Source organism: Pituophis catenifer, unplaced genomic scaffold, assembly GCF_029215685.1.
Source record: "Pituophis catenifer annectens isolate HBS135680 unplaced genomic scaffold, rPitCat1.0.hap2 SCAF_2, whole genome shotgun sequence".
Lineage (NCBI taxonomy): Eukaryota > Metazoa > Chordata > Lepidosauria > Squamata > Colubridae > Pituophis > Pituophis catenifer.
This window is the reverse complement of record NW_027256882.1, coordinates 294,691,493-294,712,697: the sequence shown is the minus strand read 5'-3', so window position 1 is coordinate 294,712,697 and position 21,205 is coordinate 294,691,493. Positions and strand designations below refer to the sequence as shown.

Genomic DNA, 21,205 nt, shown 5'->3' with positions numbered 1-21,205 from the left:
AACCAAGCCCACGGCACAATTCGTCACCAGTGGCACTTTTTAATGGCAGTCTCTCTCGACTCTCTTAATACCAACATGGCGGAGTGGGATAAGCCTCTGAAACAAACTCAGGATGAATTATATAGCTGTCCCTCTCCGGCCCTCCAGACCTCTTAAAATGACTCGTGTCCCACCTGCAAGGGAGAGAAAAGAGAATTAGCAGCAAAATCTCCAAACCTCCATCATGCCAGAACATTCCAACATTCTTGACTCCGAGGGATCCAAGTCATCAGAATCACAGAATGGGAAGGGACCTCAGAGGTCTTCTAGTCCAACCGCCTGCTCAGGCACCAAACCGTCCACCATTTCAGACAAACGGTTGTCCAATCTCTTCTTTAAAATCCTCCAGCGATGGAGCACCCACAGTTTCTGGAGGCAAGCTGTTCCACTGATGAATTAACAGAATAACAGAGTTGGAAGGGACCTTGGAGGTCTTCTAGTCCAACCCAGCAGGAGACCCTGTCATTTCAGACAAGTGGCTGTCCGGTCTCTTCTTAGAAACCTCCAGTGATGGAGCACCCACAACTTCTGGTGGCAAGCTGTTCCACTGGTTAATTGGCCTCCCTGCCAGGAAGTTTCTCCTTAATTCTCTCCTTGGTTAGTTTCCGTCCATTGTTTCTTGTCCAGCTCCATGCGCGAGTTTCGAATGCCCAGCGCTTGTGCAAATGGAGCTGCGTGTGTGTGTATATGCACCTGCCCCCCCACACAAACATTCCCCCCCCAGCCAGTTGGGGACCACTGCATTTAATTATATAGGGCAAGTTTTTTTCAATGTTTGGATTTCCTTACTTAAGGTTCATATACGGGAAATATGGCGGCAGGCTTGGCAATCGTGCACTGAGCATCATATCCTCCTGGTGGTCGTAGTATGGGAAACTCCTGGAAGACAAGAGGAGGGAGAGAGCATCATTAGAAGCGTCACTAGACTAGACACAGCGCTGCGTACTCCGCTGGGAGCCACTGCTCAAGCAGGAGACCCCCTATACCATTTCAGACAAGTGACTGTCCTATATCTTCTCTAAACCCTCCAGTGATGGAGCATCTACTGCTTCTGGTGGCAAGCTGTTCCGCTGGTTAATTGTTCTCACCGATAGGAAATTTCTCCTTAGTTCCAAGTTGCTTCACTCCTTGGTTAGCTTGCTAGCTAGCTAGCTAGTTAGTTGGTTATTTACCATAGTTAGTTAAGAATCTCATTAGTGCTTTGCCAACTGGTATCTTTTCAATCAATCCATCAGAATAGAGCTGGAAGGGACCTTGGAGGTCTTCTAGTCCAACCCCTTGCTCAGGGAAGAGACCCTCTACTATTTCAGACAAGTGACTGTCCAATCTCTTCTCAGAAACCTCCAGTGATGGAGCAGCCACAACTTCTGGTGGCAAGCGGTTCCTCTTAAGGATAACCGATAAGGATAACTTGGCTCATAACTAATGTTATAGGTTATTGAGCAAAGTATCCCTTGAGTATGCACATGAAAGCAGTGAGAGTGAATAACCACAGTTAATATACTGACACACTGAGTTGTGGTAGTCTTTTACTTTTTAGAAAAAAGTAAAGCAAAGTCCAATAACAATCCAAGTCATACACAGATAAGGCGATAGTTAAAAGGGGTATTCAGGGATATTCCAAGTACAAGGTCTTCTTACCAGTTGTTGTCATTACACAATAAAACAGTTATTCTTGAGTTTCAAACAGGACCAAATTCAGTATTAAAACATTCAATAAATAGTAGAAAGCAACAAGTAGCAGTGATCAAACAGTGATCATACAGAGAGAACAGGTAGAGAGTAACAGCCAATAAGTAGATAAAATGGTGTGTCCATAAGCCATGATTCAAGCTTCCCCTTAAGTACATTGGCTACAGAGCTTAGCCAATCAGGATACAGGATGATGCAATACAGTCTTAAAGCAATATAATACCTTTTGACAAACATGTATTGATAGTTTATATATTGCTTGACCAACTAGTTAGACAATAGCCATTTCCTGACAGTTCCGCTGTCCCACGGAACTAGCTGCGCATCTTTGAAGTGGGCACGAAGCTGTGCCAACTATTTCCAGTTGCCTCTTGGGAAAAAAAGCCCCAGAACCTGGATGTCTGAGAACCTCCGTAGACATACGAAGCCGTGTTTTGCAACCCCAGGGCCAGATGGTGACTTTTGAGGGCCCCATACATTTTTGCCTTTGTGGGGCCCCTCCCACTATATATAAAAAAGCATGAATCAAGATACAAGTAGCCCTCGACTTATGACCACAACATTTCTGTCGTTAGGTAAGACATTTGTTAAGTGAGCTTTGCCTCATTTTACGACTTTTCTTGGCGCAGTTATTAAGCGAATCACTGCAGTTATTAAGTGAGTCACATGGTCGTTATGTGAATCTGGCTCCCCCGTGGACTTCGCTCGTCAGAAGGTCGCCAAAGGGGATCACGTGGCCCTGGGACACAGCCACGGTCATAAGTATGAGCCAGTTGCCGAGCATCTGAATTTGGATCACAGGATCATGGGGATGCTACAAAGGTCGTAAGTGTGAAAAATGGTCATAAGTCCCTCTTTCCAGGGCCGTTATAACTTTGAGTGGTCAGTTAATGAACCTGTTGTAAATCGAGGACGACCTATCAACAGAGTTGCTGTCTCTCCCACATCACATTTTCCTATCTTACCAAGAAGTCGGTTGTGGTCTACTTTATCGAATGCCTTCCTGAAGTATTGCTGAATCTTGTCACGCTCCCAAAAACTGACTGACAAGATGGCATTCCGCCTTCTTCCCAGAATGTCAGAATATCTAATCCCTTTATGGCCATTCTAGTATTTCCTTCCTCTGGTCCCGTCCTTGGTAAGGCATGGCCAGCTTAGACAGGCACGATAACAGACTTTGGAACCGATGGGCTAGCTGACAGAGTTAACTTATCAGCTCTGAAATGTAGACTTTGAAGTTAATTTTTAATTTAACCTACATTTTTGAACTTAGGACGGAGTGCTCTGCGCAGGACAAGCTAAACACAGAGAATGTCCACCTGTTTCTGTGGCATTGGTGAAAAAAAAATTGACATTTGTATGTTTAAGTCCCCACTGATGGGTTTTTTCCCCTCAAGTACTAATGCAAGTCATTCTCTCTCTCTCCCCCCCATCTCTCTCTTTCTCTCTCCCCATTTCTTTCTCTCTCTCCATCTCTCTCCATCTTTGTCTCTCTCTTTCTCCATTTCTCTGTCTCTCTCTTTCTCACCCCATCTCTTTCTCTCTCTATCCATCTCTCTCTGTGTCTCTACATCTCTCTCTCTTTCCATCTCTCTCTCTTTCTCTTTCCATCTCTTTTTCTCTCTCTCCATCTCTCTCTCTGTCTCTGTCTCTCTTTTTTTTCTCTCCCTCTCTCTGTCTGTGTCTCTGTCTCTCTATCTCCATCTTTCTGCCCCTCTCTGTTTCTCCCATCTCTCTCTCCCCTCCACTTCATTGCAGTCTCCATCTCTCTCTCCCTCTCCATCTTTGATTCTCTCTCCCCATCTCTCTCTTGATCCCTGACTCTCTCTTTCTCCATCTCTCTCCCCCCTCTCTCTACATCTCTCTCTCTCTATTTCCATCTCTCTCTTTCTCTTTCCATCTCTCTTTTTCTCTCTTTCTCTCCATCTCCCTCTCCCTGTCTCTTTCTCTCTTTTTTTTTCTCTCCCTCTCCCTCTCTCTTTCTGTTTCCATGCCCCCACCCTCTCTGTAGGGGGAAAGACGACATTATACAACCCTGTTCTTCAATCTTCGCAAATTCCAAGATGCGTGGACTTCAATTCCCAGAATCCCCCAGCCAACATGATCCTAATGAAATCTCCGACCTACTGCATTAATATTCTAGTTAAAATACAAATGGTTGCTATTTAGCCATTAAAATTATGGGTTCACTCCTGAAGCTTCTTTTGCCTCCACGTGGACGTTCTCCTAAAACCTTTGATGGGTCAATTGGCATCTGGAGATGGAAACCGTAACCATTGCGATGAACCATTTTACAAAATTTGCTTATGAAGCAACTTAGAAGATTCAATGCACCATCATTCCCCCCTCCCCCTCCCTCTCCCCCTCCCCCTCCTCCTCCTCTTCCCCCAACCCTCAAATGGGGAAAAAACCATCAGAAGAAGCTCTCATCCCAGGAAGAACTGGCTATTTGAAATCCGGGCTTCTGTAGCAGGAATTTTCTCCCCCTTCCGTCAATGGAAGTACAATGCTGACCTCCACTGTCTGTGAGAACATTTTCAGGCAGTGGGACGAAGGATAATTCTGAAGAAAGAAGACCAGGAGGACTGGTGGTGCTCTGGACCAGCATTTCTCAACCTCAGCAACTTTAAGATGGGTGGACATCAACCTGGAAGTCTTCAGCCAGCATGTTTTAAGAGTGGTGGACTTCAAGTCTCAGAATTCCCCAGCCAGCATGCTTTAAGATAGGTGGATTTTACTGAGGGACTTCAAGTCCCAGAATTCCCCAGCCTGCATGCTTTAAGATGGGTGGATTTTAATTCCCAGAGTTCCCCAGCCTGCATGATTTAAGACTGATGGATCTCAAATCCCAGAATTCCCTAGCCAGCATGCTTTAAGATGGGTGGATTTTACTGATGGACTTAAAGTCTCAGAATTCTACTGGGTCAACTCCCAGAATTCCCCAGCCAGCATGCCTTAACATGAGTGGACTTCAACTCCCAGAATTCCCTAGCCAGCACGTCTGTCCATCATAACATTGCTGAAGTCAAGAAAAAACTGCCCTGGGACCTTAAAGACCGGGTCTCCAAACTTGGCAGCTTTAAGACTTGTGGACTTCAACTCCCAGAATTCCCCAACCAGCATGGTCTTAAAAATGATCAAGTCTGGAGACCCCTGTCTTTGGAGGACACCTCAAGAAGATCAAGAGAGAACTTCACCAAAGTTGGTTGCTCTCCAGCTTGAAGTCTCCATGTTAAGGACACTAACTCCAACTCCAGGGTGGCATCCTGCCTCGACCCCAGGAAACCTATATCTTGTGCCCCAACTGGTCTGTCTGAGCCCCTGAGCCCACCCCCAAAAGACCCCCCCAGGAGGAGTTGGAGGAAGAGAGGCTGCAGGACCAAACCCTCCGAACCTTACAATCTTCTCAACTAGCTGGCTGATCTGCCTCTCGGTAGAGGGGGCTCCGTCCACGTAGTAGTCCATTCCACGCAAGCAGTAATGGCGGCCGGTGCAAGGGCTGTAGTAGCCTTGGTAGGGCATCCGGCCCGGGATGGAGTATTGATGCTGGACGTACGGAAGCTGCTTCCGAGACAAGCTGTTCAACATGTTGACCACGACTTCCCGTTCTGGAGAAAAGAGGTCAGAAAGAGAGGATGGCTAGAGGACAGAACTGAGAGATGCTCGGTCCATCGGCAGCGGGTTCAAGGCCAACCTCGGCGGGTTCAAGAAGCAAGCTGGAATTAAGGAGGAACTTCCTAACGGTGAGGACAATTAACCGGTGGAACCGCTTGCCACCAGAAGTTGGGGGCGCTTCATCACTGGAGGTTTTTAAGAAGAGACTGAACTGTCAGGTGTCTCAAATGGCATAGGCTGGGTCTCCTGCTGGAGCAGGGGGTTGGACTAGAAGACCTCCAAGACCCCATTCCAGCTCTATTCTGATCGATTGACTCAGGAAGCACCCCTTCTCGGAATGCAGAATTGGAGAACTCAACATTCAGAATGACAGGACAACAGAGTTGGAAGGGACCTTGGAGGTCTTCTAGTCCAACCCCCTGCTCAAGGAGGAAACCCTCTATCCATGAGGGCGAACCTATGGCACGCGTGCCACAGGTGGCACGCGGAGCCATATCTGTGGGCACGCGAGCGTTGCCCTAGCTCAGCTCCAGCGCACATGCACGGGCTGGCCAGCTGATTTTCAGGCCTTCCGGGCCCACCGGAAGTCGGGAAACAGGCTGTTTCCGGCCTCTGGAGGGCCCCTTGGGGGTGGGGAAGGCTGTTTTCACCCTTCCCAGGGTCCTAGAAAGCCCCTGGAGCCTGGGGAGGACGAAAAACAGGCCTACCGGGCCCACCATGCCATCGCATGCCGAAAGCAGGGGGAGCAAGGGGGGGGTCACGTGTGCATACGTGCGGGGGGGGGATGGGACGCATTGAATTATGAGTGTGGGCACACACGCGCACAACCCCCCCCCCGTGTTCCCCCTGCTTGTGGCACGCGACGGCAAAAAGGTTAGCCATCACTGCCCTATACCATTTCAAGCAAATGGTTGTCCAGTTTCTTCTTATGAACCTCCAGTGATGGAGCATCCACAACCTCTGGTAGCAAGCTGTTCCACCGGCTAATTCTTCTCACTGTCAAGAATTCCAAGTGGCTTCTCTCCTTGATTGGTTTCCATCCGTTGCTTCTTGTCCTGCCTTCAGGTGCTTTGGAGAATAGATGGACCCCCTCTTCTTTGGGGCAGCCCCCTAAACTAGACATACCAAATTCTTGGAGCTGTTCTTCATATATTTTAGCCCCCTAAAATTCACCAAATCTGAAGGCTCAGGACTTCACAACTACTGTATGTTTTCAGATTACCAATAAAGGAGAATATTTATAGCTCAGGGTGGAAAAGGAGGAGAGGGGAATGGGATGGGGATGGGGAGGAGGATTGTGTTCTGTCCCCGTCTCACACACGCACACAAACAGATAGCCAGGGGTTAAATAAAACTGGCAGACAACAAATTCTTTCGATAAGAGGATTGGCAGCAACCCAGTAGCTGCTTGCCAAGAACTTTACTCATAGAGGGAGGGGTTGTTCCTCCGACAAATAAAGCCAAACAAGATACACACAGTTCAAGAATTGTCAAGTCCAGTCCGTATTAAATCCAAGGCAGATATAGTTGTTGCAAAGATACAATGTGACTCGCTAGTAGTTTAATTTTGTCCGTCACAGAGTCTGAATGGCCACCTCACCCCCTTTTATCCCCTGTGGGGTGTGGTCCAGTGACTCAGTTTAATCTCTGGCATGCCTCCTTTTCTGTTGCGTGCGCTTGTCTCTCTGACGCTGGCGTGGATCCAGCCAAGACTTATCTCCGTCACTGTCCGACTGCGAGGAGATACCTGGCTCCTGGCCAAGCTCTTCTCCTTCAGGAGACACCTGAGGCATTGCCAGAGAGGAGGGTCCTGGAGGGGGAGGCCTGGCCAACTCCTCTCCTTCATGTTCGGAGCCTTCTCCCTCCGATAAGTCAGCCTCGGGGGTCGGAGTCACAACAGATTGTGGGATCCTTGGTTCTTTTAGAGTTTGGTTGTTTTCTTGCAGATGTTTCATGACCCAACTAGGTAACATTATCACTGCTAGAAGGGGCTTGTATATCAACAGAGAGCAAACCCCACTCCTTTTTGGCACTGATGATATCAGCTAGTTGGGTCATGAAACGTCTGAAAGAAAATAACCAAGCTCAGAAAGCATCAAGGATCTCACAGTCCTCCTCCTCCCCCCCTTCTAGCACTGATGATGTTCCCTAGTTGGGTCATGAAACGTCTGCAAGAAAACAGCGAAGCTCAGAGAGCACCTTATAGCCCAGATTGGGTAGCTGTCTTATGCCTATATTGGGGTGAGAGAGGGAAGCTTCAGGTACCGTAATTGTTGAGTCGCTCAGGCTTCGGAGGGTACTCCATCGGCATCCCACGCAGAATGGCTTCCATGCCAGCCTCCTGAAAGGCAAATGTGCAACAGGTAAGTCCGTTTCCGCTGGAAAGAAGATGGACGGCAATAGCTCTAGAGCCGAACTTGAAAAGATTCGTGATGGAGTCCTGCCTTAATTTTAGGTTGGTGTTTCTCAGGCTCAACAACTTTAAGATGGGTGGACTTCAACTCCCAGAATGCCCCAGCCAGCTGATTCCATTTTCAAAATGTGATGTCATTAAAATTTGCACAGCCCACTCCTCAAATGTAGGAAGTTCCGGGGTAGTTTACAAACAAAAATATATCAGCAATTAAATCAGAGTCTGAAAACAGGATACAGGTAGTCCTCGACCACAACCGAGCCCCTAAATTTCCATTGCTAAGCAAGGCTGTTGCTAAGTCAATTTTGCTCCATCTTACGACCTTTCCTGCCACGGATTTACACTCCTTGCAGACAGCTGGTCATTTGCATCCTTTTAGAGAGTCTTGGAGGCCACTTGGAGGTTTGTCTTTGTCCTCAGGGCCATCTGAGTGGTGGAAATGGGTGTGGAGCCTTCATGGAACTGCTGAAACATCCTTCAGGAAACACAGCTCAACAACACAGCCCTTCCAGCAGTTCCAAGAAGGCTCCACACCCATTTCCACCACTCAGGTGACCCTGAGGACACAGAGAAACCTCCAAGTGGTCTCAACGACCCTCTAAACGGATGCAAATGACCAGCTGTCTGCAAGGAATATAAAGCCTTCCCTTCCCCACCATCCAGTCAGAGCTGAAGAAGCTTCTTGGATGAGAGGTGAAACGTCTTCAGAGAAAAACCAGAAAGTCCAATTGCCTCTTGAAAAATCACCTTTGGGACAACCATGTCTTGGATGACCGAGAATCTCTACAGATTTTTAGCGACACAATTGGGATGAAGACTCTTGGAATGGTGTGGTAATAGGAATGGATTTCCAGAGGAAAAAAACTGCAGACTACAGGAACCAGGAGCACCTCTCAGGTGATCCTCAGGACTGCAGACAAAAGTCCAAGTGGCCTCAATGACCCTCTAAAAGGATGCAAAGGACCAGCTGTGTCTTCAAGGAGTATCAATCCTTCCCTTCCTCACCATCCAGTCAGAGCTGAAGAAGCTCCTTTGACAAGAAGCAAAACGTCTTCAAAGAAAAAAACAAAGTCCAGTCACCTCTTGAAAAAGCACTTTTGGGACACCTGGAGCTATGCTTAAAGGAAAACCGGGTGGGGAGATTTCCTATGCATTGCGCGTGTCCCCCGGGATAAGATTCCCCCCTGCACCCCCAACTGTTTCTTAACCTCTTCCCCACTCCTGGAGAAAACCAGCCTTAGCGTGAGTGTGGCTTACCCTGGGGATCCGTGGCAGGTACGTGGTGTATCGGTTCCAGGCTGCACTGTTGTACGGTCCGGTCCTCCACGTTGCGTATCTGTCGTTGCCGACAAACACCGGGTTGAATTTTTCTGGGTTTGGAAGAGAAAGGAGGGTTTTCAAGAAACGGGGAGGGGGGGAAGCAGGAGACCCCAAGTGGAAGGACGGGGTGGGGGTGGCACCCAAGGTCTCGAGGACAGGGGGAAATTATTTATTTGTTTGTTTCTAAAATTATTGGCCGTCCATCTTACCATAGATAAGCTGCAGTACATATACAGTTCAAAATATAAAAAGACATTAAAACTCTGGGCACAAAGGGACGGTGGGGGGCAGAAAGGGGGGAAGTGGGATTTATTATTCCTCAATCAACCACCTCCATAATGCTTTGTGTCGTCCTGCCGTGTTTCCCCGAAAATAAGCCCTCCTCTGAAAATATTTAACTGCAGCTTGGAAATGTGTCCCTGCCATTAGCTCTGGTTAGGGTTAGGGAGACAGAGCTGGAAATCAGGTAAGACGGCAAGAGGATCCCCGTCTTGCTCCACGTGCCCCAAAATAATAAGACCTCCCCCAAAATTTTATTTATTTATTTATTTATTTATTTATTTATTTATTTATTTATTTATTTTATTGAATTTGTATACCGCCCTACTCCTGAAGGACTCAGGGCGGTGAACAGCCATAGAATAAAATGTATAGATACAAAATTTAAAATAAGCTAAAACGAATTAAATAATTTGGCTGAACAAATTTAAAACCCCAATAATTTAAAACCAAATTTAAAATTTCCATTTAAAAAGGGGAAAGACTTAGGTCAGGCCAGCTTGATGAAATAAGAAAGTCTTGAGCGCGCGACGGAAAAAATAAGGTGCTTATTTCGGGGTTCAAAAAAAATATAAGACAGGGTTTTATTTTTGGAGAAACACGGTAGTTGCAAGAAGACGCAGCACATACCCTGTTTCCCCAAAAATAAGACCTCCCCTGATAATAAGCCCAATTGGGCTTTTGAGTGCATGCACTAAAATAAGCCTCCCCCCCAAAAAAATAAGCCCTCCCCAAAAAATATTTAAACACAGAGCTGGAAATAAGGTAAGACGGTATGAGGAGCCCCATCTTGCTCCATGCGCTCCAAAATAATAAGATAATAATAATAAGGCCAAGCGCTTATTTCGGGGTTCAAAAAATATAAGACAGGGTCTTATTTTTGGGGAAACACGGTAGTTGCAAAAAGACGCAGCACATACACTGTTTCCCTGAAAATAAGACATCCCCTGATAATAAGCCCAATCGGGCTTTTGAGCTCATAGCAATAAGGCCAAGTGTTTATTTCGGGGTTCAAAAAAATATAAGACAGGGTCTTATTTTTGGGAAAACGTGGTTGCAAGAAGACGCAGCACATAGAGGTAGTTCTCAACTTATGACTGCAGTTGAAGATTGGACAATCATTTGTCTGGAATGGTATAAGGCAAGGATCCCCAACTTGTTGGCTGTGGCACACTACTGCAGGCAGCCCCGCTCGCATGAGTCGGGGTGTCAGCGCTCGCAGCCCAACTCGTGACAGTGGCACCCCAAAAGCTTCTCTCTTACATAAGTGGAGCTATGTGTGTATGCCCTAGCCCGCCACTCACGCAGCCTGGTTCCCCTCTCCATCCCCTGCCAGGCTGCCAAGCCACCTGTTGTGGCCCGCCAGCAGCCTGCACGGATTGTTGCTCATCCCGACGATGAGGAGGCTGGTGTGGTGCTGCGCCAGCAGCCTGTGCAGCTGGCGCTCGAGTCGGACAGCGAGGAGGCTGGAGAAGATGCGGTGCCAGAGGCGGGGATTCAGCCAGGGCCTTCAGAACCTCCAGAAGCTCCCACAAGTGAAGAGGAAGAAGAGGAGGAGCCTCTTCTCGATGCACGGGCGCACAGAGCTGCCAAAAGGCAGGAGTGGCTCCTCAGGAGGAGGTCTCCTCGAGAGTAAGGCTTGGGGCTAATTGGCCACTCCCTTAGCCTATTTAAGAAGGAATGCCGACTGAAGCAATTTGTAGGGAACAACTTCGTTCACTCTCCTTCGCATTTGGATTCTCTGCAAAATTGCTTCTGGGCTTTCTGCCAACTCCAGTAAGACTCTGACTATCTTATCTGTGGAATTCTGGCAGGCTGTTAAGAACGCTTATTAACAACCGGCATTTGCTAAAACTGCGTTATTTGAGTAAACTAAGTTTTGTTCAGAGTTTGTGTGTGCTGTGTTCTTTGGGATCCGTAGCTGGGGCAAAACACCACCAACCGTTTCCTGCCTGAGCAGAGGGTTGGACTAGAAGGCCTCCAAGGTCTCTCCCAACTCTGTTATTCTGTTAGTTGCTAAGCGAGACAGTTGTTAAGAGAGTTTGAACTTTCTTACGACCTTTCTGGCCACAGTTGTTAAGCGGATCACTGCAATTGTTGAGTTAGTCACATGACTGTTAAGTGAATCCGGCTTCCCCATTAACTTGGCTGGTCAGAAGGTGGCAAAAGGAGGATCACGTGACCCCCAGGACGCTGCAACCATCCTAAATACAGGTAGTCCTCGACTTATGACCACAATGGAATCCAACATTTCTGTTATTAGGTGAGAAACTTGTTAAGTGAGTTTTGTCCCTAACTTTTATGACCTTTCTTGACATGGTTGTTAAGTGAGTCACTGTAGTTGTTAAGTTGGTAATATGGTTGTTAAGTGAATCTGGCTTTGCCTTTGTCAGAAGGTCACAAAAGGGGATCAGGTGATCCCGGGACACTGCGACTGTCATAAAGATGAGTCAGTTGCCAAACGTCCAAATTTTGATCACATGACCACAAGGATGCTGCAATGGTCCTAAAGTGTGAAAAATGGTCATAGGTCACCTTTTTTCAGTGGTGTTGTAACTTGGAACGGTCACTAAACGAATCGTTGTAAGTTGTTATGTCTTGTGCGTTCTTCCTTCTGCTCTTTCAGCTAAGGAAGCCGTTTCTTTCCATTTTTCGGCTGCTAAAAGTAGACGAAGATCGCCCCCAAATGTTTCGTGACAACAGACTTTGAAATGTCAGCCGCAATTAGAAGAGACTGGGATCGAATGGATTCATCGCACGGCGTATCCGGATTCCGTGATTCATTAATTGCTATAATAATAGCAGACTTTGCTTCACCTGGAAACTCTCCAGATTTATCAGGGCTGACAAATGCTGAGAAATCCTTTTTAGCTGTGAATTCTCACCAGGGAAGAAAACTCCCAACATCTGGCCAGGTCAGAGAGCTGCAGATACAAGGAGTTGACAACTATGGGCCTCTACAAACTGTGGACTTCAATTCCCAGAATTCCACAGCCAGCAAGGTTTGAGATGGGTGGACTTCAATTCCCAGAATTCTCCTGCCAGCAAGGTTTGAGATGGGTGGACTTTAATTCCCAGAATTCTCCTGCCAGCAAGGTTTGAGATGGGTGGACTTCAATTCCCAGAATTCCACAGCCAGCAAGGTTTGAGATGGGTGGACTTTAATTCCCAGAATTCTCCTGCCAGCAAGGTTTGAGATGGGTGGACTTCAATTCCCAGAATTCTCCTGCCAGCAAGGTTTGAGGTGGGTGGACTTCAATTCCCAGAATTCCACAGCCAGCAAGGTTTGAGATGGGTGGACTTCAATTCCCAGAATTCCCCATTTGTGACCTTCTCAGCTGGCTTCCAACAAGCAAAGTCCAGTTGGATTTACTTAACGACCACTTGATTCACTTAATTGCAGTGATTCGCTTAACAACCGTGGCAATAAAAGATAGAAAAACTGGCCATGAGTCACTTAACAACCGCTTTGCTTAACAATCGAAATCCTGGTCCCAATTATAGTCGCAAGTCAAGGACTACCTCTGTCATGGTGTTGTTGTGGAGAGCGGCAGCGGAGTCGGACAGTGAGGAGGCTGGGAAAGGCCCAGATGAGGGCTCTGCGTCAGAGCAGAGATGGGGCCAGGGCCATCTGGGAGTGATGCACAGACTCTGGAGCCCCCAGAGTCAGACAGCAGAGAGGCAGAGGAAAAGGAGGAGCCTGTTCCTAATGCACGCATGCACAGAGCTGCCAGAAGGCAAGAGCAGCTAAAGCAAAAGGGACGACTCGGGAGTAAAGCCAGGAGATGATTGGCCCCTCCCATAAGGCTTAAAAGAGAAACAAAGGCACTTGGGCCTTTTGCAGGAAAGCAACGTTGCTAACTCTGTTTCCAGTCGGCATCCCTTGTTTGTTTCTGAACTCCGTGGGGCTTTGCCAAATAAGGCCTTTGGCAGGGTGTCAAAGAAGATACAGATTGGTGATTATCCCGAAGGACTTCTTCCAAAGGACTTGTTTTGCAACTAATTGGGACTCAGCTGGGAATGAACGTAATTCTCAGTTGTTACAATAAAAAAGGTATGTTTGGGACTAATTGTGGATTGCAATTACTCAGCAAGCCTAGGTCACAACAGGTGTAAATAGAGGTCAAAGAAAAGGAGTTGATGATAATTTGAGTACCTTCTTCGCGGGACACCCAATATTTGTACGGCCGGTAGGCCGTTGGTTCTATCGTATTCTTGTAGGCGTACTCCTGGACTGCCCTTTTCACCATCTTCTCCAGGTGGGCTTGGTCAAGTGGATGGTCCACTTTGGGTATGGTCAAACCCTGCGGACAGGAAGGAGAGCAAGTCAGTTGGTTGACATCAGGAAGGAGACTTGGAGGAATCATTTCTGTGTGGACAACCTCTGAAGTGGGAAATGTAGATGCCTAGAATTGTAGAGTTGGCAGGACACCCTGTTTCTCCTCTACTACCCCAACATTGCTCAACCTTGGTAAATTTAACATAGACTTGGACTTCAACTCCCAGAATTCCCCAGCCACTATGTGTGGACTTCAACTCCCAGAATTCCCCAGCCATTATGTGTGGACTTCAACGCCCAGAATTCTGTTTGCTTGGTCCCACCCTCTCCGTGTTTGGAGGTCGAGTTCAATGTGTCTCAACTTTTGCAAGTTTAAGATGGGTGGGCTTCAACTCCCAGAATCCTGCCGGCTGGTCCCACTCTCTCAATATTTGGAGGTCTAGTCCAGCATTTCTCAAACCCTGGCAAGTTTAAGATGAGTGGACTTCAACTCCCAGAAGTCCCTTGCCCTCATGTGTGGACTTCAACTCCCAGAATTCTACTGGCTGGATCCAGTGGTGAAATCCAAATTATTTTACTACCAGTTCTGTGGGCGTGGCTTGGTAGGCATGGTGTGGCTTGGTGGGCATGGCAGGGGAAGGATACTGCAAAATCTCCATTCCCACCCCACTCCAGGGGAAGGATACTGCAAAATCCCCATTTCCACGCCACTCTGGGGCTAGCCAGAGGTGGCATTTGCCAGTTCTCCAATTTCCGCTCCCGGTTCTCCAGAACCTGTCAGAGCCTGCTGGATTTCACCCTTGGAAGAGGGGTCTCCAAACTTGGCAACTTTAAGACCTATAGACTTCAACTCCCAGAATCCTGCCGGCTGGTCCCATTCTCTCCACATTTGGAAGTCTAGTGCAGGATTTATCAAACCATGGCAAGTTTAAGATGAGTGGACTTCAGCTCCCAGAATTCCTCAGCCAGCATGGGGAATTTTAATTGCAGGACACATGGAGAGGCTTCACCATAGTTTCAACTGAATATAACATTACTAAAGAAAAAATTCTACCCTACAAGTGCCCTCCCCTCCTCTAAGGTATTCCTGCCAGGCACCTGAGCAATCAGCTGGAGAACCTAAAAGTACCAATGGAAGAGAATATTTGTAGCTCGGGAGTTGAACTGTGAGATTAACTTGCTCTAGGATTCTCATGGTTTCCTAGTTGAAGTTATGGTGAACTCTGTCCATGTGTTTGCTCAGTTTTGATCATGTCTTCTGACTTTTCATCATGTGTCCTGACTTAGAATTATAGTTTCTCAACCTAAAACTAGAGAATTGTTGGAAGCCTGGCACTCAGACAAATCAGCCATCAACAGGCACAGAGGGATAAACAACATCTACACACCATTCAAAAGAGTCAGTCGAAAAGCCAAAAAGGAAACAAAAAGACCAAAATAGCTCCTCATCAGCAATTGACATGAGCAAAGATTAACACCAAGATTAATAATAGATTGGTTTACTTCTTGAATGTTGTTCAAAAAGTAAACCTTATCACAATCCAGAGACTACCAACTCAGACCAACAATCAAACTGTAAACAACAGCTTAATCAAACAACCATCAAACAGGGACAGCCACTTATATATAAGCAGAGAGCAAAAACCTACACTCCCTTCTGGCATTGATGATGTTCTCTAGTTGGGTAATAAAATGTCTACAAGAAATGAACCAAGTTCAGAGAGCACCAAGGACTAAACAGTTCTTCTGGAGGAAAAAGATGGCCAAAAAGAAGAAAATATGAAGGAAATCGAGAATAGACTTGGAGAGGTCAAACAAGGAACATCTGACTTAATTGGCTGGGAAACGGACAAAGCAGAATTCTACCTAAGATTCCAGAATGTCGTAGAAGAAAAAGGGGAGGATCTAGCTGAGATTATGAATACGATTCTAACCGAGGCTTTAGAAGTAACTAAAGAGAAGATGATGGAAGGAATTGATGAAATTTATCGAGTTTATACTGGATATGCGATGCATAATAAGCTTCCAGGAGACGTACACATAAGATTTACTAAGAAATCAATTAAGACACAGATTCTTCAGGCTGCTCGTGACAAGGCTTTGGAATACAAAGGGAAAGAAGTCGCAGTTATGAGACAAATTCCAAGGAAAGAGAGAGATAAGAAGAAAATACCAATTCTTGACCAAAGTTTTGTTGCAAAAAGGGATTAACTACAGATGGCTGTTTCCAGAAGGAGTAGGCTTAACATGGCAATTCCAAAGATATAGGCTTAATACAATTGACAAGGCAAGAGCCTTCTATGAGAAAGTTCTTAAGGAGACAGATGTAGATATGGAAGTTGAAATTCAAGCAACATCAGCCCCAATAAAACCCGCTGAAGAGGAATTGATAACGCTGGAAGTAACAGAAGGAGCGGTGGGTGGAGTTATGGAATACAAGGAGCAACGTGAAGCCAGATGCACTAGAGCAACAAAACCTATTTATAAAGTATGGAAGAAAGAAAACTAATTTCAATAAATAGAAATAGACTTAATTCGGCCAATAAAAGAAGAACAGTTTTCCACAAATTAGAAAAACTAAAATTTGATATAATTTGCTTACAGGAAGTGCATATTAAAAAACAATATGAACAATTATTGATTCAACCAAAACTTGGCAAAACTTTTGTATCATTGGCGCAAAGTAAAAAAAGAGGAGTTGCTCTGTATATTAGAAATACATTAACAACTCAGCAGAAATATGTTGATTCAGAAGGCAAAATTTTGATGGTGGAATTAATTGACAACAATACTTGAATAAAATGATATTGAAATATATCTGGCAGGGGAAAAAGACAAGAATAAAAATGAAGTTGTTACAAGATGCTAAAATGAGGGGTGGTTTTGGTTTACCTAACTTTGAACTTTATTATCAAGCAGCTAGTTTAATGTGGACTAAAGAATGGATATCATTAAAAAATACTTGATTGTTAAATTTGGAGGGACATGTTATGTTGTTGGGATGGCATGCTTTTCTGTGGTATAAAGGAACTAAAATACAGGGGTATTTTAGAAGACATAAAATATGTGAAGCCTTGTGGTTGAATTGGAAGAAGACCCCCACTCAAAAAAAATCACTACTTGAAGATACCAGTCTGGGTATCTACAATTGAAGCATTTTCGTATCCAGTGACGTTTAAAGAGAAACAAATTATAAAATATAAGGAATTATTGAATGAAAAGGGTGAACTTAAATCAAAGCAAGATATAGAAGATCAAGGGTGTAAGATGGATTGGTTTTCATACACGCAAATACTCTCTAGATATTGACAAGATCTTAAACAAGAAGGTTTTTATAATGTATTGACTAATTTAGACAAGATTTTGATGGGTTCTGATGATCATGTACTTAAAAAGCTATATGGTTATTTACTAGAGGTTAAATTGGAAGAAGAACAAGTTGAAGAATCAATGATAGCATGGGGGAAGAATTTTGGCTATGGTATTGATTTAGAGAAATGGCAAAAATTGTGGTCACATAATTATAAAATGACAATGTCTACAGCATATAAGGAGAATTTGTATAAGATGTTTTACAGGTGGCATCTATCCCCGTCGAGAATAGCCAGAATGTTCCAGAATAAATCGGAGAAATGTTGGAAATGTCATCAGACCCCAGGATCCTATTACCACATGTGGTGGACATGCACAGAAGCAAGGAGATATTGGCCTAAGATACACACATGGCTGGAAAAAATGATAAAGAGACATATTGACTTTAAACCAGAGATATTTTTATTAGGGATTATACCGGAGACATATAATAAAGAACTGCAATATTTAATTGCGAATATTTTGACAGCAGCTAGAATTGTATTTGCTAAAAACTGGAAAGGAGAAAAGTTACCTAATGATGAAGAAATTATTAAGAAAATGATGGAATGTGCTGAAATGAGTAAATTGACATTTGAAATAAGAGAGCAGGAAGATAGACAATACTATTTGATATGGGATTTATTTTACCAATGGATAGAGAATAAGAATTGGAAATAATTATGATATAAATGGATGTTGAAAGTTTTGGAAATAAGCTAGTATGTTTAGTGATAAATTGAAGGGAGGAGGAGCACAAAAATGCCACCGACTGATACACTGTCTATAATTGTATGGAATGATAATGTTTTTATGTTTTGTTTTGTTTGTGTTTTTGAAAAATAAAAAAAAAATTAACAAAAAAAAGAGTCAGTCGAAAAGCCAAAAAGGAAACAAAAAGACCAAAACAGCTCCTCATCTTCAAGTGACATGAGCAAAGATTAACACCAAGATTAATACTAGATTGGTTTACTTCTTGAATGTGGTTCAAGAAGTAAACCGTATCACAATCCAGAGACTAGCAACTCAGACCAACAATCAAACTGTAAACAACAGCTTAATCAAGCAACCATCAAACAGGGCCAGCCACTTATATATATAAGCAGAGAGAAAAACCTACACTCCCTTCCGGCACTGATGATGTTCTCTAGTTGGGTAATAAAATGTCTACAAGAAAAGAACCAAGTTCAGAGAGCAGCAAGGACTAAACAGTTCCTCCTCCTCCTCCTCCTCCTCCTCCTCCTCCTCCTCCTCCTCTCTGCAGACCCCCTCCCTTCTAGCACTGAAGATGTTACCTAGTTGGGTCATGAAAAGTCTGCAAGAAAACAATCAACCTCAGGAGCACCAAGGACCCTAGATTTCTATCTTCACAACCTCTCCGGGACACCCTAGGAAGGACTCTCAACTCCAGAGGGATCCATAAAGCGAAGCTCTCCACTGCGAAGGAAAGGCTGCTAGGAGTCTCACAGTTGTGAAGGATTGTCAACTCTTCCAGGTAGCAAAGACCAGGGAAACCAATTCTACACGTCAGGAAGGAACTCTCGAGGTAGCTTGTGGTAATAGAATCTTGAAAGTTCTGACTGTGATTTCCCGTCGGTTCCTCTTATACCCCGGGAATTTAGGGTGGAGCTAAGCCTTGTTTCCTTGGCTTAAAGTATGTTTGGCTAGGTGTTGTAGTAACCATCTCTGCATGGTTTCTCCAAGGTCACCTCTGAGCCTCTTTACAGGCTGAGATCTTGATGTATGTACTTCACGCGAGCCATCAAGAGGCAGAGGTGGTCCTTGACTGGCAACTTACAACCACAATTGGTCGTCTAAGCAAGGTGGTTGTTAAATGAGTCATGTCTGATTTGACAATGTTTTTGTCTATTTTTCCTAACTGAAAAAATGTAGATTAAATTAAAAATATGAGAGAGAGAGAGAGAGAGAGGAGAAAGAGAGAGAGAGAGAGAGAGATGTCTCCATGCTGATATTTGGTGATTACTACAATGTTTTCAAGGTACCCACAGAGAGAGAGGGAGGGAGAGAGAGAGAGAGAGAGAGAGAGAGGAGAAAGAGAGACAGAGAGAGAGAGAGAGACGAGAAAGAGAGACAGAGACAGAGAAAGAGAAAGAGAGATGTCTCCATGCTGATATTTGGTGATTACTACAATGTTTTCAAGGTACCCACAGATGGGTGTATTTATGATCTCCTCTAGAGGTTTTCTCTTGAGGTGAGAGTATAATTACTAATTTGCTGGATTTCTGCCTTATTTTTTTGAAGATTTCAAATATTTGCTCTTCTCTTCTCATCGGGAACATCTCCAGTTCTCAAGAACCTCTCAAAGACAACTCATAAACCCTTGGCTGAACCACCAGCTGGGTCCTTCAGTAACCTAAGAAGGCAACACACCTGGTCCTGGAAGTTTACAAATCTCACACATTTAGGATCATAAGGTACTGATGAATTCTGGAATCCTTCTCTTTTGCAATCAACTCTAGGAAAAAGTCTCATAATTGCGCCCAAAACCAATATCTGAGGGGCTGCCACAAAGAGGAGGGGGTCCAGCTATTCCCCAAAGCCCCTGAGGGCAGGACAAGAAGCAGCGGATGGAAAGGAATCAAGGAGAGAAGCAACCTGGAACTAAGGAGAAATTTCCTGACAGTGAGAACAATTAATCAATGGAACGACTTGCCTCCAGAAGTTGTAGGTCAGGGGTGTCAAACTCCATTTCATTGAGGGCCACATCCGGGTTCTGTTTGACCTTGGGGAGGGGGCAGGTGAGGCATGGCCAACTCGACGTCACTCGTGTCAGGGACGCCTATGGTGGCCCAAGCGCTTTGCCAGCGAAAACGGGTTCCCGAGCTCTGTTTTTGGTTGTGACGGCTTCTCCCAGCAAAAACGGAGCTCAGGAGAGCCGCGGGCAGCCCTCCCGAGCGCCATTTTCATGGCAGAGGCACTGCGGGCCGGTCCTTTGCTGTTTCCAGGGCAGCTCCGCGGGCCAGATCTAAGCACCCAGCGGGCCGGATCCGGCCCTTTTTAAGAAGAGACTGGAAGCTGAACCTGATGTTACCCTAACATGGGCGATGGAATTAATAATCCAGTTGAAAGACGTTACAGAAGACACTATATGGATTACAAATTTAAAGTCATTTGAGGATTTTATTTATATATGGAAATATTTTTTAGTTGTGTGGTGTGGGCAGAAGAACAAAGATATTAAAAATATTATGTATGGTAGACCTGTAGGAAAATGGGTGGAGATGGGTTAGGTTACTGATTGTTTAGTTTAGGAAAAGAGATGTTATGTTTAGATATAAATATACGTAAAAGATTTGAATTAGGAGATATATGTGTGGGGGTGGAGGAAATGGGTAGATTATGAGTTGAGTAAATGTCAAATTAGGATTTATTATATAGTTTTATAGCTGAAGGTTGCTTTGAAATGTATAGTATAGGGGGGATATAATAACAATGTTAGAAAGAAATGGTCTGAAATGGCATAGGGTCTCCTGCTTGAGCAGAGGGCTGGACTACAAGACCTCCAAGGTCCCTCCTAACTCTGTTATTGTATTCTTTTTTTTTTTTCAACCAGCCCTTCACAGTCTTCGTGATTGGGAGAAGGTCCTATGAGTTGCCTCCAACACACACATCTCCAAACCAGAAGTGGGTTTCAGCAGGTTCTGACCAGTTCTGGAGAACCGGTAGTGGAAATTTTGAGTAGTTTGGAGAACCGGTAAATAACCACCTCTGACTGGCCCCGCCCCAATCTATTCTCTGCCTCCCGAGTCCCAACTGATCGGGAGGAAATGGGGATTTTGCAGTATCCTTCCCCTGGAGTGGGGAGGGAATGGAGATTTTACAATATCCTTCCCTTGCCACGCCCACCAAGCCAAACCCACCAAGCCACGCCCACAGAACCGGTAGTAAAAAAATTTGAAACCCATCACTGCGCCAAACCCCAATGGTGGGAAGAATTAATTAGAAACCAGCTCTCAATTCTTCAGCTTCGGTTTTAATCTTCCATTTAGGGGTCCTTCGCTGCCCTTATCTCTGCCTATCCTTTCTAGAGATTCCTCAGTGGATACCCCGGAGCGTATTACCTTTGAGATATGTTCGTTTGGGGTCCATTGCTCCACAGAAGGCTCCTCATAGATGTGTTTCCTAACCACTGGCACCCGATAGGAATCTGTGTAGGTGCTGAGTGGCGTTTCGGTTTTATGCGCAAAGATGAACAT

The 21,205-nt window shown here is 45.2% G+C and overlaps 1 protein-coding gene across 1 annotated transcript; it reads right to left on the bottom strand.

Annotated features, from left to right (window-relative positions):
- Window positions 1-35: 35 nt before the first annotated feature.
- On the bottom strand, window positions 36-21,205 carry SPMIP6 (sperm microtubule inner protein 6). Its single transcript, XM_070936023.1, has 7 exons — window positions 21,071-21,205; window positions 13,515-13,662; window positions 9,017-9,129; window positions 7,612-7,687; window positions 5,126-5,339; window positions 829-918; window positions 36-173 (listed from the first exon to the last, which is right to left on the bottom strand). The coding sequence occupies exons 1-7, from the start codon at window positions 21,203-21,205 to the stop codon at window positions 65-67; spliced, it is 885 nt and encodes a 294-aa protein (XP_070792124.1). The 3' UTR covers window positions 36-64.